Raw genomic sequence first — 16936 nt, 5'->3', positions numbered from 1 at the left:
AACTACGTATGTGAATACTTATTTGTTAAATATCAACTGCAAAATGCATATAAAAGCACATCTTTAAAAACTTTTTTTTCAATATGGGGAAATACATTCCTGAGAAGTATGTATATGCTATTAGTACTGTCAGAACAAGAAGTTTTGTGATTAAAACAAAAAAGCACAGCAATACAGTTTTGTACCCTGCTGTAACATGCCCTGCCCAAAATGACAAGTACATGTAAATTCATAGATGCTCTAAGTAACCTGTTAGAAAAAGACATTTTAATCTGTAATATCTCATCTATCATCCCTGATTATCAATATAGCACTTAAAACTATGTATCTGCAAGGCTAGAACGCATCAGTGCTGTTTCAAACACTCAAAAAGTGAATTTAAAGCTCAGGCTGCTTTTTGCAGCAACTGATCTTTTCATAGTGCTGTGAATATAAAAAACGCACTTGCAAAGGAACAAAGAAGGGACACCTACAAATAATAGAACTGCAAAATTTCAAGGAAATGACTATTTTAAAAATGCTTTCTTTTAAAAAATACTCTCAACAAGTATTATCACAGTATTTTATTGAATTCTTCTGGCCTCATACACAAAATTGTGCTTACTTATATACATACTCGAGCTTTAAGAATTCATTGTATTGGTCCATTCTGATCTGAACAGTTCACTGCTGTCTTGCTGTTTTAAGACAGTCAGAGTAAGCAAGGAACTAGGAATAGCTGCATATTTTATTTTGTGGAAGTTCTTATTGTAATATAAAAGTCAACTTACCCCAATAATTATATATATTAAAACATCTATTTAACTCGCATTCTTTTAAGTATATAATCTTCGTTCTTCAAACGGTCTTCATTCTAATGCTCGTTTCATTCAAACGTACAGTGTATTAATTCATTTTCAAGTGCAACACAGCTTTCATGAATATGCATCCTTAAAATAACATGTTAATTAATACTCCAATTATAATATTTGAAAGAAAGTGCATTTTCTTGAGTTTGCTGTATTGCCATTTTTGATTTCAACTGAGAATGCTCTAATACAGCTAATTGTAGTTAAGTACAAAAAGGAAGCAAAAACATAAACTTTGAACACTGTTTAGAGCATTCTCAAATGACACCTAGAATGCTGCAAAATTTAAGAAACCAATTTCATTAGAGGTTTGCTTTCATCTTTGAAAACTGCATATGGGTTCTCCTCTTCGTAGTAATTTATTAAAAAAACAAACAAACTAGTAGTGGTGTTTGCTCTTTGAAGTAGGGCCTGCCTTTAGTTTACTTTAAGTTCAAAGTTTGAGAAAACTTTGAGAACTACATTTTGGGCTGCTACAGCCTTCCTTTCTTGTCCTCACAGCATGTGGCATGCCAACTCTACAGTTAGTATGATGCCTCTCTACTGAGTTCCTCCACAATTAGGTGCTGGAGAGCAACACGCTTTCAAATCTTTCGTACAGAATGGTTCCATCACTTAAAATGATCCCCACTCAGAGAGCTGAGGAGGCAGTTGTCTCAATCTCATTTTGGAATGACAAGATGCAGGCACTCTGCAAGTCATTCTGGTTAACTGAAGTGGTTGGAATGCTTGGGGAAAATGAAAGCAAAATAACAGTTCTTCCTTCTTTACACAGCTATCTTCAGTCTTGATGGATCTCTTCTAGGCCCACCTTTTGAGGCATCCAGTTCATTATACTCTTCTATTAGGTCAGACAAAGACAATATGGCTTCAGAGAAACAGCTTTGCTCCATCCCATCTATATGCAGATAATGGTGAAGATGAGCCTATGAGAATAATAAATTCAGCTTTAATCTTTTCTTGGCACCTGATTTAATTCATTTGGTTCTGGAAGCATCATTTAGCCTGCACTTTAGTGCAGAGCATTGTAGAAAGTAGATTTAAAGACTGGTTTCACGACATCCCTTCCTAATATACTTGACAACTTTAGTAACAGTCCTCTAAGGGATTACAGTTGATATTATTGATTTCTTAGGCACAGAACTTTTCATATTCTGTCTTCTGGGGGATGCCTGAACAAACTTCCAGGTAGATCGGTCAGATACTGCCTCACTACTGAAGAAAATAAGTGTATTATCTTGTAGGTACAGGTAAATAAATAGTTCATTTTTTATGCAGCAGTTGTTGAAATGATTCCTTGATATTCCACAAGCTGGGCTGGGCTGTCACTTCTAAGTACCAATAATACAAGATAGTAATGATCAGTGGGTATGAATGCTATAATGGTGACAGAGCCATACCTTTTTCTTGTAGAGCTTCATGAATCTGGTTTTGAGTTCCATAAATGTCGGTTTCACACAGGTGTTATTTGCTAAAGCCAGAAGTGAGTGGGAATGGCCTACAGGAGGTACTGAACACAAGCCAGTTTTCCACCCTTCTTGATTCCAGGAGATGAAGTGCAGGGAAGGCTTTAACCTGTGATTCAGAAGTTTACAGATACATAGGGAATGTAAAGAACACAAAGGCTAAGTTTCCTTTGCTAACAAACAGTATCAAAAGGTTGACTTTTAAGCTTTCAGGACTAAGAAAGCCAATTTTAACTAGCATTTGGCATATGACATTTTAGGCTTCAGACTAAAATTGTTTATGAATTGTAAATTTAAATCACAAATACCAATTTTTATTAATTTAAATGTATCAATTTTTGAAAAGGAAAGTTACTTATTTCTACAAAAGGGGAGGGACTGCAAACACTCTGAGTCTCATGAAAGGGGCAGATTAATGTGAGAGAACAGTCAGTCTACCTACAGTTTAGGTGTAGTAAAATGTTTTCGATTCTTAAAAATTTTCTCTATGCACTGCTGCCTGCATGTAAACTTCATTTTGTACAAGAAGCGTGTCTGTCCTTTCTGTAGTAGTCTTCCACGATAGCTAAGTGACAGCAATGAAGTGCTAACAAGGGAGGGTTGTTAAAATAAGGATGACTCCCTACCCACATGAAAAAGAGCTGGCTTTCATTCAGAAAAAAATCTACTACAGAGCCTGTTTCTCCAAGATCTAATACTGGCAGGAGACCTAGGGAAGGTTGGGCTTTCTGAGGATGGAAGGAGCAGCTCAGGGACATCTACTCAGTTCCCTTTGTTTGGAAATTCAAGAATACTGTAACTATTATGCTAATTAAAATAAATTATTTACATTTTCTTCTCTTCTGAAGAAAAATATTTTTGTGAATAAAATGATTTGGTGTTGAAATTCTTCAGATGAAAAGTAAGCGCACTGCAGACATCTGACAACAGCTTCTATAATAAATACCACGAGTACTTTGTGTGATATTACAAACCTTTCAATATTTCTGCGAAGGTCTGAAACCTGCACATTTCCTCGAACAAGAAGTGCACAGGCAAGGTAGAGACTGTGCTTTGGATCTGCCCGAATTAGTTGATGATCTCTGCTAAAAGCATCTGAAAACATCTGATCCAACCTGGGTCAAGAGAAAGCAGTTATGTTATTAAAGCAGGTTACAAAAGTTCTTTAGAACTCCCACTTTCAGAGATTAAAAGGTTAATAAAGTTCTGAAAATAAAGGCACATTTAAACTGTGATAGTGAACGACAGAAAAAAGATTCAAATCTTTATATCTACACATGTGGTATTAGAATTATTTTTTTTTAATAAAAGACCGTATTTCTCCATTCTCTCTCATGGTACAACCAAGTGTTGAGTCTGAAGTTAGAGAAGTTGGCAGACTAAAGAGACCTTAAATTCCTCAAATAAAGAAATTAGGCCAATGGTTACAAATTTTAAAAAATATTTAACTGCATTTAACTACCTGAAGTTCTGGTTATATGAAAATTTGGGCAGGCAATCTCACTGCTTGTGGAGGATCTGACAAGAAAATATTAAAGTGCCGCTGATCATTATAGAACGGATCATATGCCTGTTCTGCTTCACTGTCTAAAAGGAACCATATAACCATAACCAAGGAACCATAAAAGGAATCATATCACTACGTTAATTTTGGTTAATGTTTTAGAAAAATATGGCCTCTATATGTTTGTCCACTTACTCTAATTTTATTCTGCATGCCTTCTCTAAAAGATGACAGAGTAGACCATATTCTTTCTCTTATCTCCTCAAGTGAGTCCTATTAAGTCTCTGTGGACCCGTAACATCTAAGCCATTATTTTCATTTGTTCCAAATTCTCTGCATCTATCAGGCCTATTTTTTTTCAAATCACTTCTCCCAACAATCTGCCTGTTAAAAAAAGAGACACACTCAAATATACTACTCTTCCCACCTCATTTGGAAATACTATCGACTGTGCATTTCCCCACAGTCTGCTATCCTCCCTCTAGCACTTTATTGTCTCCTCAAAGTATGGTTTCAAGAGAGAGATTGAGTTGATTGTTAAAACCTACTGTCACAGAAAGAGGGTAGTCCCACCCTCTTCTCTACCATTTGTCTGCCCACTCTCACTACTTACTGGTGGGAACATGCAAACTACAGACAAGCTACCTCTATCATTTTGGAACTTTTTGCTGACCTGATCTCACTCTCTAAAAAGCAAAGAAACTTATTTTAATGAGTTATTTTTCTGCCATGTCAGAGAGAGAAATCATCTTACAAAAGAGTTGACAAGCAGCAGCAGAAGGAATCAGTGGCTGGAAAACTGTGAGGAGGAAAGATAAGATGTCCCTTTTCGATTGTTACAATGAACTGTTAAACAGGCTCACCGCATCTCATAAATGAAGCAAGATTACTTCCTTACTTCCCAAGGAGTCTTGTTTAATTCCTTGTTTGTCTTTGTAGTATTTTGCGAGTGAAATGCAAAGCGTAACTTAACTTGTGGTTAGTTCTATCTATCACCTAGTAATAAAGGCATTTCTCAGCAAAGCTAATAAAAACATATTTTGAGTTTGCTGACTAAACCATTAGATGTATGATCTTAAAAAGTAAATTTCAATTCCTCCATTTTTTTTAACCTCCTTTTTCTTCCCTCATCACTCTAGTATCCCTCATGTTGTGCTGATGCAGCTGAACAATCCACTTCTAGGTGCTAATGTCTTAAGGAGGTCACAAGAAGTGCTTGTGAAGGGATGGGAACATGAAGGAAATGCAACAGAGAATGTTCTCAAAATCAGGACAAATCTGAATACATGGCAGGCTTTTAAAATTCATTAACTCCTCCCTTTCAAACATCCAGAACTTATACCCATAGATTTGCTGAAGAATGCATTTTTAATGGAAACTATGGAAGAATTAAAAATTAAACTTAAAATCTAAAGACAGTTTGCTAATTCCATAATAACCTCTCCTTCCTACCTTCTGGAAGGTATGTTAACATCAGCCAAAGTATACAGAGGAGTCAAGCTTGAAACCAAGTAATGAAGTCGAGGAAAGGGAACCAAATTCATGCTTATTTCATTAAGATCCATGTTAAGCGAACCCTCAAACCTAGCAGAGCTGAAAAAATAACAGAACTGTTTTAAAACTATTTAAGTAAATGACTTTTGTAATGCAAACATTAATTACATCCATTTTTCAGCTGTTCTCCATAATGCAACAGTAGAACAACAGAATTCAAGAATATCATTTCAGGAAATGTGAAACTGTTTAACCATTAATACTGAATTTTCACATTGGGCAGTTACATTGGCGTTTCTCATTTCTTTGCATTTCTCATAATAGAACATTCAAGCAAGGAGAACGAGACCTTATGTTTATTGGCTGTAGCCTTTAGCACTATTTTTCAATGTGTGGACACAACTGCTTGAAACCAGTTTGAATGCACAGATGTAATAAAATGTGTGACTTTAAACATTTATGACAAACTGTTTAAGAAAAGCAGACCAATACTCTGAAGTTATTTTTCACCAGAAGTTTCTTCCAGCAGTGGACAATTTAGGTGCTACAGTGGTATGATGACATTTATAAAAGGATGTATTTGGCCTAGGAAGGTTAATCTCCATGGATTCCAATATTATTGGAGGATAATGCTTCTGCCTACAGACCTTGTCTTAAGTTCTTGGACTATCACTGCTACAGCAACACCACTAACATCTGAATACCTCCTTATGTTTCAAGGCTTAATCATTAATTCTTAAAAAGAGAAGACTAGTATCAAATTGCAAATAATCAAAATTCTTTGAGGTGATATAGGCCTGAATATCTATGGTGCATTCTGCCTCCATCAACATTATTTTTAGAGAGGAATGACCTGTAACGTTACCTGGTCAGGTTCAGCAGCAAGTTGGCTATGATATTATTCATGGCATCAAACGGCTTCTCCTGTAGAGTTTTTGTACTGCCTGCACTTGATGTTACCAAGCTGTTTTGCTTCACAATTGATCCTAACTTTCCCGATTTGACCATCTGATTAATTTTATTAACTATATCAAACAAAGCCTTTGAGAGAAAAATAAAACCAGAAATCATACAAGAAGTCTTGAGCATAGAGCATTCAAACTCAGTACCTCCATTTTTTATTTCAAATAATCTTAAAACTCAAAGAAAAACTAGGACATGGTAGCTCTAGTTCAAACATTGTACTATGATAGCCATTAAATCCAACTTTTGACCAATTCCAATTGACTGAAGTGTTTCTAAATGTGTGTTCCTTGTATGTCACAAATGTACACAGCTTATCTCAGAAAGAAGTTTGAATTCTATTCAAATATCCTTTTTAGAAGATAAGGTTTTGGAATATTTCAAATTTTCTAATTCCCATGAAAGCAAAAATATATTCCTTAAATATATTCCACTTTCTCCAACTTTCTTATAACCTAAAAGCAATTCAAGACAGTCATCAAAGTTGGTTTCAAAAGAGTCTAGTTGTTTATGTGGCCAGGTATGTCTATGACGCTCGTATTCCTTACCAGTAAAGTCTATTTTAATTTGGAGTGGGTTATTCATTTCACTTTCAGTATTGTACCAATGCTACACATAAATTGATTGCTAAAATAATTTTTAAGATTCTTGTCCTCAGTATATAGGAGTCTTTTACTGTTTACCTTCAAACAGACATGAAAAAATTCACTCTAGACTGTTTTTGATGCTGGAAGAGTGACTTTTTTTTTTGAAGGTGGAAGGAACAGAATGACTTTTAAGTGATAACTAGATTCATTTAAAAAGCTTGCAAGTGACTTATGAAATGATGCTTTTTAAGACTTGATTCTAAAATCAATACACAGAAGGAAGAAACACTTCTTACATGCAGTTTAATAAAAAAGAAATTGACAGAAATAGAATATTATTTCTTACTTCATTTTCTATTGGTAGCACACAGTCTGCATGCTCATTAAGCTCCTTCATAGCCAGAACACTATTATATGGTGAAGTAATAACATCGTCTTCACCAGAGGGATAAACTGAAGTAACAAATCTATATACTTCTGGGAATTCATCCTCAAGCAAATTCAGTACAAAAGTTCCAAGACCAGATCCAGTCCCTAAAAATAATTATGAATGAGAAGACAGAATGAGAGAAGATAAAAGGTTTCCCACAAGCATTCTTATAAGCATTAAGTCTCATATGCTGGAAACATACAACTTCTCAGTTATATATGCAAAGATTTTTCGAAGTATTCAGCAGATTGTGGAGGCTACTGGCACATAAATTTAAGCAGAAAACTATTTTTCTGTCTTGGAAAAACTTAATTGACTATTTACCATACCACACAGGAAGAAATATACAATCTCAAAAATTTCTGCAAACCAAAAAGTCCTAGAACATGCATCAGTTCAAACCAACCAAAATTTTCCTGATTTGGTCTTTTATTTCTTATTCTAAAAACATTTATTTGAATTTTGAAGGAAAATACTTGTTTAAAAACATTGAACTAACTCTTACTCACGCAAGTATTTAAATTTACTTTCTCATTGGTTTTTCTTTACAAAGTTTGCTCATTCTCTTGTAAAAATACGGTAACCCCTTTCCTCCAACATGAACTTAATGTTGATGAGAAAAAGTGTAAGTCAGAGAATTAAACTGTAGGTTCTTCTGTCTTGAACAGCTAACAGAACCTCAGCAGCTGACAATGTTGTTCATCTATGAACAACAGAGTAGTTTTCTGCAAAAATAGCAAGAATATCTGCAGGGTCTCTCAAATTAAGATGATGACCACACACACACACACACAAAAAAAAAGGCATTTGACTCTGTGTCATATTTACAGCTATTTGCAGTGTTTATTTCCACACCATAATCATTTATAATACATGCTCAACGCCAAAACACTGAATTTGTCCATGTTTCTGGGGAGAAAGGCTTAGTGACAAGATAACAATAACAAAATTGTCACTGCAGAAGATTCTCCCTTCAGATTTGTTATTAAAGTAGTTAGACTGGATTCAAGAGAATTCTGTGAAAAGAATGAAAACAAGACAGTTTAAGAATGTCAGAAGCCTCCTTCAAATCCTTCCTGAAAAATCTTTCATCACAGTTAAAAATAACTTGATCACGACAATGATGCCAGTGTTCTGAGGTCACTGCCCCCTCTTTTGATCAGTGTCACCACAGTGTTTCCTTGTATTTGCCACCTGTCTTGATCCATCCACTCCGTCTCGTCTTATAACGTAAACTGTACTTTTGTTCTGTTTTGACACTGCCTACTTGAGTTCATGATTGGAGCTCCTCAGTGTTCTAACAAGTAAAAAATAATTCCAAGTCCACTTAATTGAACAGTGTTAACAGCTTTTTATTCTGCATGATACCGATTACAGTGATCTTTTCAAGATCTAGATTTTTCTTTCACTTGTGGCAGGTGCAATCATACTAACCATACAATTACTTACCACCTCCCATAGAATGAATTATAAAAAAGCACTGTAGACAGTCACAATGTTCTGCAGTTTTCCTCAGCTTTTCCACAATGTTTTCCCGGTACTGACAGCCATATAGCCGGTGACCTACAGCCCTGAAAGTAAGAAAAGTACTTAGAAATTCCCCCAATAACCATCTTCCAACTTTTTATTCCAACTCTTCCTATTCGAGATTTTAAATGCTGTAGTTTAACAGTTCAGAGCTGGTGCAACTCCTGACGGGGGAGAGCTGCAAAATGGTTACTAACTACACTATGGCACAGGGAAGTTGGGACATGGTTTTAATATTGAGAACGCAAGCACTAAATTCACAGCTTTGGAGCTTGCCCTATTATTTTGTATGAAAAGGAAATAAACAGCTATGCTGGACAATCAAATTTTATTTGAAATTGTTATTATCAAATGATAGTTACATGCCCCTTAACAAAGAGGACATCCATATGTAACGTGTACTGATCTTCATTTGAGTATTATGCAAGTCAGCTGTTACTGGCAATTGAAAAAAAACCCAAACAGATAATTTTCAACACACTTTCCTGTTAGATGGTGAGATTACAGAATGCTTGTACCACACTTCTTCTATTTGCTGATGACTTGCTTTCCAGTCTGTAGTGCACTGAGTATTATTAGAAATGTATTAATGTCTCAGTGAAAATTTGGAATTTATTATGTTAATCATCTGTTTCCTGAATTTCTCTTTTTTTGTAGCATAGCTTATATGCACAGAACTGGAATCTGTAGTGCTTAGAAATCAGAAGCACATGTGTTTATATAACTCATTTCTTTTTCTACATTAATTGCACAGTCCCAAACTAGATTATGGTTTTGACTGAGCAGTAGGAATAGGTGAATGCCAAAGAAACAAAAATATAAACCATGTTCTTTAAAGAAGAGTCCAAAAAGAGGAAGAAAAATAGAGAAAAAGATATATTAGCAGAATTATCCTTCGGTTAAATTGTTTTCAAAGCCCTCCTTCAGGCAACAGTAACTCTAAAGTTTACAGGTAACAAGTTGCAGCTCTCCAGGTACAGTAGAATGAGCCAGAAGGCTACTGTTATAATTTTCCTGTTCAACTGCCATCTAATTAGTTGCCAGAAATGCTTCCTGAAGAGTTAGGAAGGATTTCTTCTCACCAGTTGTTTCCTGATCCTGAAACATCTGTGATAAGCTGCTTGCTATCAAACACATCTCTCAATGGCCCCTGTAGAATTTCATTTACCACACCCTCCTCCATGTCAATCAGAAGTGCCTTTGAGAATAGAAAGAATTAAAATTCAGTCAGTAAGCAAGCCACAATTTGAAATAATCACACAAAGAAATATAAAATTATTTATAACATAAAAAGTAAGTTGTTTCTACTGTGGTCCAGAGGGTCTTGTTTTACAGTTGTAGTTATCTAGAAAATAAACTAGCAAAATTCACGTTGATTGCTTTGCTATAAGTCATTCAGCAGAACAGCATTTCAGATATTTCAATTTTGTTAAAATTTTTTAAAAATACCTTGCCTCCATACTTTGGAGCAAGCAAATTAAAGTATTTTTATATTTAAAGCTTTGTTGTTTCTTAAGTTCAAAAACTCTTTGTAATATCCACAATAATGTTATTAAAATTACACTTTGAATTATTCAAGAAGAATGGCTGCAAACTGCATTACTCCATTATACCAAAAATTATTGTTAGAAGTTTTATTACTCAAAGTATCTTTTGAAAATATGTTCATTTATAAGAGCCTTATGAAAATTCCAACACTGTCAGACATAAATATGCGATATACAGGAATAAGCTTTACAGATTGCCTTACTCGTGCTTTTAAAGAGCAGATTTTTCCTTTGGAAACATCATGACCATCTCCACCACTTCTGTGAAAAAAATAAAAAAATCCAAACTGAAGACCATACTAGGAAATAAGACAACAAATATTAGAATAAAATTCAGTCCTTAATCTTTACAGTTCAAAGGACTGATATAACATACAAAGAAACACATCAAACATAAAACACTGCTAGGAAAGAACTCAGAGTGCCCTAAAAGAAAGCAATTACAGGGCCCAGTCTCAGTGAGAAATCTCCTAAGCAGAATTTCATCAGCAAGCTGAAAAGATAAGCACTGAAGGCTTACTCTCAGATACAGCCTCTACTCTTAGTAAGTCTACAAGCATTGCCAAAAGCATTATCTTTTATCTTAGCATGCAATATGTCTGCATCATATAACGGAACATAATGCACCAAGTAGCACCACTGGCTTTTTAACAGGGATAGTAGAGCACTATGCTACTACTTAGGACATGAAAGCAACATAAGCGCACTAGCAGAGCACTTTGCTTGACTTATTTTTATTTATTAGTTCAGAAATCATGCTGTGTGACATAGCTTTATTCATTTATTTTTCTTGAATTGGTTATACCAAGCCAATCTGGGGGACTATGCATTGTATTCTGGTGCCTCTGCACTCAAAGTATGATATGTTCATGTCTAGCTAAACTATACCAACACAGGAAGAAAACGTATTGAAGATGGCTCTATTTTCCCCCTCAATTTACCTCATTTGGGTGCAAGTCAATCCTCAGATTACACAAAACTTGAACTATTTCTTAGTCTGTTTTATATTCAACCACAAAAACATCCTAAAACATCAGGTGAAATTCCCTACAGTGCTCTCATGCCAGCAGGAACAAGTGGAAGAGAGAGTATAGGACTGCACTGGAATCCTCAAGGAGTTTCTACTGTCTCACTCCCAGAGGCTCTTGAAGCAACTTCCTTTAGGTAAACAGCTCATAGCAGCCTCCAATACTCATGTGGATTACTCTAGCCTATGCAATTCCTTAAGAGAGACCACTATAGCATCAGCCAGTCCAGCTAGAGAAGTTCTATTTCTCTTCAAGAACTAACAAACCCCCAAAAGAGGCGAAAAAAATATCTGCCTTTTTTCCAACTATTGTCTTTGTGGTCTTTCATGACAGCCTATGATTTCAATAACTTTCTCTGACTCAACTGCTTCGAAAAATCCCTAAATTTTTTAGAATCCCTACATCTCTCTTAGATATACTTACTTGTTTTTGACAAATGGAATATGTCTGTTTTTGTAGATGCGTGTGCCTGTATGTGACTTAACAAATGTGAAGTTTTTTTAATGTAGTATGTTTTTATATTATTTTTTATAAACTAGTCAAATTCTTAAAAATGTGTTTAAAACATAAATTTCTGCCTATAAAACCATACATTTGTTACTAAGTTGCCTAAACTATCAGTCTTTGCTATTTGTAAAGCAATATGGATCACCTTAAGGTATGACAACTTCTTTTCATAGATCGTTTTACATGTTTTGAATAGTTAAGTTTACACAATAATAAAGCTCATATATGAAGACTGTTTTATACAATTCTACCAGACTTGAACTCATCAGTACACCTGATTGTTGCATAAACTCACTACTTATTTGGGTAGTTATTTTACCTGATCTCTATGTTGCTTTTAATAGCTATCATCATACAACCAGCTTGATGGAGCCAGCATAAAATATTTTGCTTTCAAATCTGTTGGAACAAGGTGGCCTTCTGGCCATTGCTGATTTTATTAGATAAGGCGTTCAGGTTTTTTCTTTCTTAGATGCTCTAGTTTCTCTGTTTTCCCAGAAAACTGGTACCAGTAGCAGCATCTACCATACAGAATGCATGTTCCTGCAGCACATGAACAGATCTAGATGCTTGTTGCACTTTGGATGCATAACTTCAATCTTCAAACAGGCCTGTGTGGAGCTTCTGTAAGAGTAATGATCACTGCATTGATAACTCTTACAGATTGAAGCAGTAAGCTTTTAAGCTCAGGAAGAACACACCTTTACAACATGTACTAACAAATTTGGTTGCCAGCTGAAGTTTCTGTGATTTATATTCTCTGATGGGAAAGGAAAGGAGGGAGAGAGAAATGCATAGTGCAGTGATTGAAGTGTGAAAAGAAGTCATCTCAGCCATCAATTAAGTGCCAACTCTGTCCAAGATTACAGACATAAATGCATTTTTTACTTTAATAAACAGATAAAACTATCTTTCCATTAAACAGTTCACTTGCAGCCAAAGTACCTCCCAAATGAAACTTCAACATCAGCGTTAAAGCGTGATGTTCGACTCCATCATTAATTATTTCAGGATTAATCGTTAATTCCTCCAGAGTTAAATCATGAAAGAATGAACATAAACACATTCTCAGTGTTACACAGTTTATTAATTACTATATGAGAAAAGAGTCTCTCTGGTTCTGTAAGAGTGTTGTTTATAGCTGTTTCGGACTGCATAACCCATTTGGACTATTTTGAAAAGCAGTATGGCGTAACATAGAAGACTGAAGTCTGTCATTTTACGACATAAATTCTATGCCTGCAATGACTTCCAAGGTGAACTAGTCCTTTTTGATAAAGTTAAAACAAAACTCACTGCAACAGCAAAGACTAAAACCCCATAACCTGAGCAAGCTTGTATTAAACTACTCTCCTTTAAGTTACAGTTCAAGGCTACACTCAAAAATGAGAACTGTTTCAATACAAATATGAACAGTCCCCCAGCTAGGGGAACTTTCCTTGAAACTTCTATGGTATTCAGTAAGATGAGTCATTCATCATTTAATATAGAAAAGGGATGTTTACATTGCAGCCAACCTGTCAAATTAAAATTTGGTAGTTTCATGTGGCCCATATAAGAACATATATGTAGTTACAACCAAATGTTCTCGATGAAAAAAAAAGAGAAGTTGTAGGAACTACTCACAGGAAATAGCAGTGTTAAATCCCAACACACTTGTATCTTCTTTCAAAGAGGTTAGAATTGAGACCAAATACATATTATTTCTATACTTTTTTTTTTAGTTAAAATTGTATTCTGTATCGCAGCCTTGCCTATTACAGAAGAGAGGCTGGCCAAGTATCTTCTAATCAATTACAACGCACTGCAACATCCAGGTGGCCAACTGTTTACTCTTTTAAACACACTGCAAGGATTTCTGTAATTGGACAGAAAAAAAAGACAACTGAATGCTCTTAAGGTGGGAACTGGATAACCTTAAAAAAAAAAAAGTAGCTGCCAGTCATTATGTAATGAACTAGTCATGTAAGAGATTTAAAAACTGACAGGTCTTTAAAAAGAGCTTTTTCTTACTACCTTCTACATAATTCCTCTTACTATTCTCCAATAAATGCTGCTAAGCTAGTAGTCGGACAGCTTGCAATCTAAACATGATTGGCAATTACAAAAGCTATCAAATCTTGACTGTCCATTTTTTGGATGGGTGGAACAAAAGGGTAAAATGAAACACATTTAAAATAGTTAAAATGGAAAGGGACAGATAGTGCTCTGAAAAAAAGACTAAAAAGCAAAATCTTTTTTAGCACAAATTAAATATGACCTGAAACAAAGAGAATTTTAATTTAGGTTAAGAGCAAATACTAGAAGTCTTGATCTACTGTGTTAAACTCAAAATGAGCTTCTCAGTAAAACTTACCTGGTATCCACGTTCCTAAAGAAACCGCTTAATGCTTCATCATATATCCCCTTCTAAAAGTAAACAACATGACATAAGATGAAGATTGTAACATCAGAAATTCTCAATGTTTATTCATGGAGTATTGTAGATTGGAAGGGACTTCTAGAAGTCATCTGTTAAACCTCACTCAAAACAGGGCCAACCTTTAAATTCAATCTAAATAGCTCTAGTCAATACCAGAGAAACAGTACTTTACTGAAACATCAACCTGATAATAAGAACTGATAGGCAGATCTAATTAGGATATGAAGTTCTCAGCAGAAGATTAAACAAATAGTTTTTCTTCATAGCTAAAGACTTAGGATTTTACTGCAGATTCCAATGCAATTATTAAAATGTTGCCACTTAGCTGACTCAGTTTGTCACTGGTAAAATACTGAGACAGTTTCCTGCCCATTATATCAACAATCATTAAGTTCTGTGGAAAGAAAATCACATTAAACTGTATCAGTGATTCCCAAACTGAGAGCTAATGGATGGTGCTGAAATTTCTTGTTCCATCCTGTAAGTAAAAGAGATCTGACAAGTTTATGTACTTTAACGTTGATATGGTTTTACAGATCATTTACCATGGTCTTGGAGACCTGATGAAGTAGAGTCTGGAAGTCACTGCTCTCTGTCTACACTACAACTAAGAGACTCTCCACAGGCATATGAACTTCATCTATTGCCTTCTCAAAAGCATTCAAAAGGACTGTTCACCATTATCATTGTTAATGCACAGAATTTACCAGGAAATTGTGTATTTATAGCCGTGGCAAGAGGAGTACATCTTTCTTTTCAAGCTGCTCAGCACAGCCCACTTCAATGTATGTCATGTGCTAGCATGGAATGAAGGGTGGGTTTTGGCGTGAGTGCTTTTTGCCTTTAATGACAGTGACACCGCAGCGCAAGTCAAAGATGCTCTACTAAACAGCTGTCTCCCTTCACATATTGTCTCACACTTGCTAATCACTCTCTTCTAGGAGATATCCAGGCCTTTTCCAGGTGGAGAGACTTGAGAAAGCAAATCTGCATCAGAGTTCGCCAGCCAAACTGCGTAAAACGCCGTGGGGAGTTCAGCTCGTAACGGAGTGACCTTCGCCAGGCTGAATCAACACCGAACTTCGCCGCCACCGGCCGTTATTCGGCACGAGAGGAAGGCCGACGCCTTCTCCCTCCCCCCCTCGCCCCGCCCCGCCCGCCCCCCTGCGCCTGCGCCACCGCTGCGGTGGGAGGGGGCCGGGGGAGCGGTGCCGTTACCTTGTTAACGGCGGCGTGCTCCCGCAGCGCCAGGTCCCAGAAGCGGCAGCCCACCTGGTTCCCGCACTGGCCCACTGTAACGAGGGAGAGAGGCACAGGTCAGACCCCGGGCAGGGCGGACGCTGCGCTGCGGGCGCCGCCGTCGTCGCCACCCCTTACCCTGCACCACCACAGACTGGGTCATGGCTGCCGCTCCTGGTTCGAACTCGGCGCCCGGAAGTCACGCCCTCCCGGCGGGCACGGCCGTTGGTGACGTTGAGGCGGGCGGGCTTTTCCAACGGCGCACCGCCCCCCCCACCCGCCGTGGAACGTCCCATCTGCTGGATTGGCCCGCGGCGCTCACCGCGGGTGGAATATTCCATCGGCGGGGGGGGGGAGGGGATGTGTGCAAATAACTGTCCACAGTAAAAGTAGATGCTTTCTCTTGTCTGTTGAACATAGCAACTTTGGGACTAAAAACGGGAGATGAGAGAAATGTAGAGCTACTACTCTCTCACCATGATAAGACTGGTCCATAGCATAGCTGCACTGCAAAATGATATAAAGAATGTGCAATATGTGAAATATTCTCTTGAAGAAAGATTCTGTTGTGACAAAGACATTTCCACTTCCATTAGGAGAACAAAAGTTTTCATGCAATCCAGTTCATAAGCTTTTATGGCTAAAAATAGTAAAATGTGTTCTTTCCAAGTAGATTATTTGTGGTGGTGGTTCACAAACAAAGTTTACTAATTAAATTGTTGATAAAAATCTTAAGTTCAGTGTACCTTAATCCTTACACTAGAGAAACCATAGTACTGAGTCCTGGACATGATGTGGGAACCCATAGAGATCAGTTGTAAGTGTCCAGAATAAAAAGTTCTACTGAATGACTGATTTTAAAGAACTTCTCTGAAAAAAATAATTATATGTAGTAATTATAATGCATTATTATTTTTGTGTTTGTTGTAATATATAAGAACTACATAGCTCTTAAAAATTATCCTGGATTAGTAGAAAGAAAAGAATCCTGCTGAAAATGTGTATATTGTAAGCTGTTAAGAAACACTAATGAATGTCCCAAGCTTACTGAAGCTTCACATTCTAATTTGTGAAGGAGCAATGTACCTCAACAGGTAGAAACCTCAGCATGAATGGAGCAACACTTCCTTTGTTCTGAGCACTGTCAAGAGTCCGATACTCTCTGTCCAGGTTCTTTTAGATATTTCATATATGGAGAGTGTAATGTTTAATGTAAAAGTTTACCTTGAGGGAAGATATTTGATGTTGCACGGGATTTTTGGTTCAGCAGAGTGATACTGCAGCGTACTGAAATCTCAGTATAAGTGTATACACTTAGCAAAATCGGGGGCAGGTTTAGCTCAGTTGGTTAGAGCATGTTGCTGCTAATGCCAA

At 36.5% G+C, this 16936-nt stretch overlaps 1 protein-coding gene across 1 annotated transcript; it reads right to left on the bottom strand.

The window, feature by feature from the left end:
* Positions 1-1353: 1353 nt before the first annotated feature.
* On the bottom strand, positions 1354-15725 carry TUBE1 (tubulin epsilon 1). Its single transcript, XM_062570962.1, has 12 exons — positions 15701-15725; positions 15542-15615; positions 14258-14310; positions 10570-10627; positions 9902-10017; positions 8742-8863; positions 7209-7396; positions 6178-6353; positions 5271-5411; positions 3289-3429; positions 2249-2423; positions 1354-1774 (listed from the first exon to the last, which is right to left on the bottom strand). Exons 1-12 carry the CDS (start codon positions 15723-15725, stop codon positions 1616-1618), a joined length of 1428 nt encoding a protein of 475 aa, XP_062426946.1. The 3' UTR covers positions 1354-1615.
* Positions 15726-16936: the final 1211 nt, after the last annotated feature.

The sequence above is a fragment of the Rhea pennata genome, chromosome 3 (assembly GCF_028389875.1).
Source record: "Rhea pennata isolate bPtePen1 chromosome 3, bPtePen1.pri, whole genome shotgun sequence".
Classification (NCBI taxonomy): domain Eukaryota; kingdom Metazoa; phylum Chordata; class Aves; order Rheiformes; family Rheidae; genus Rhea; species Rhea pennata.
This window is presented reverse-complemented; position numbering and strand designations above follow the sequence as displayed.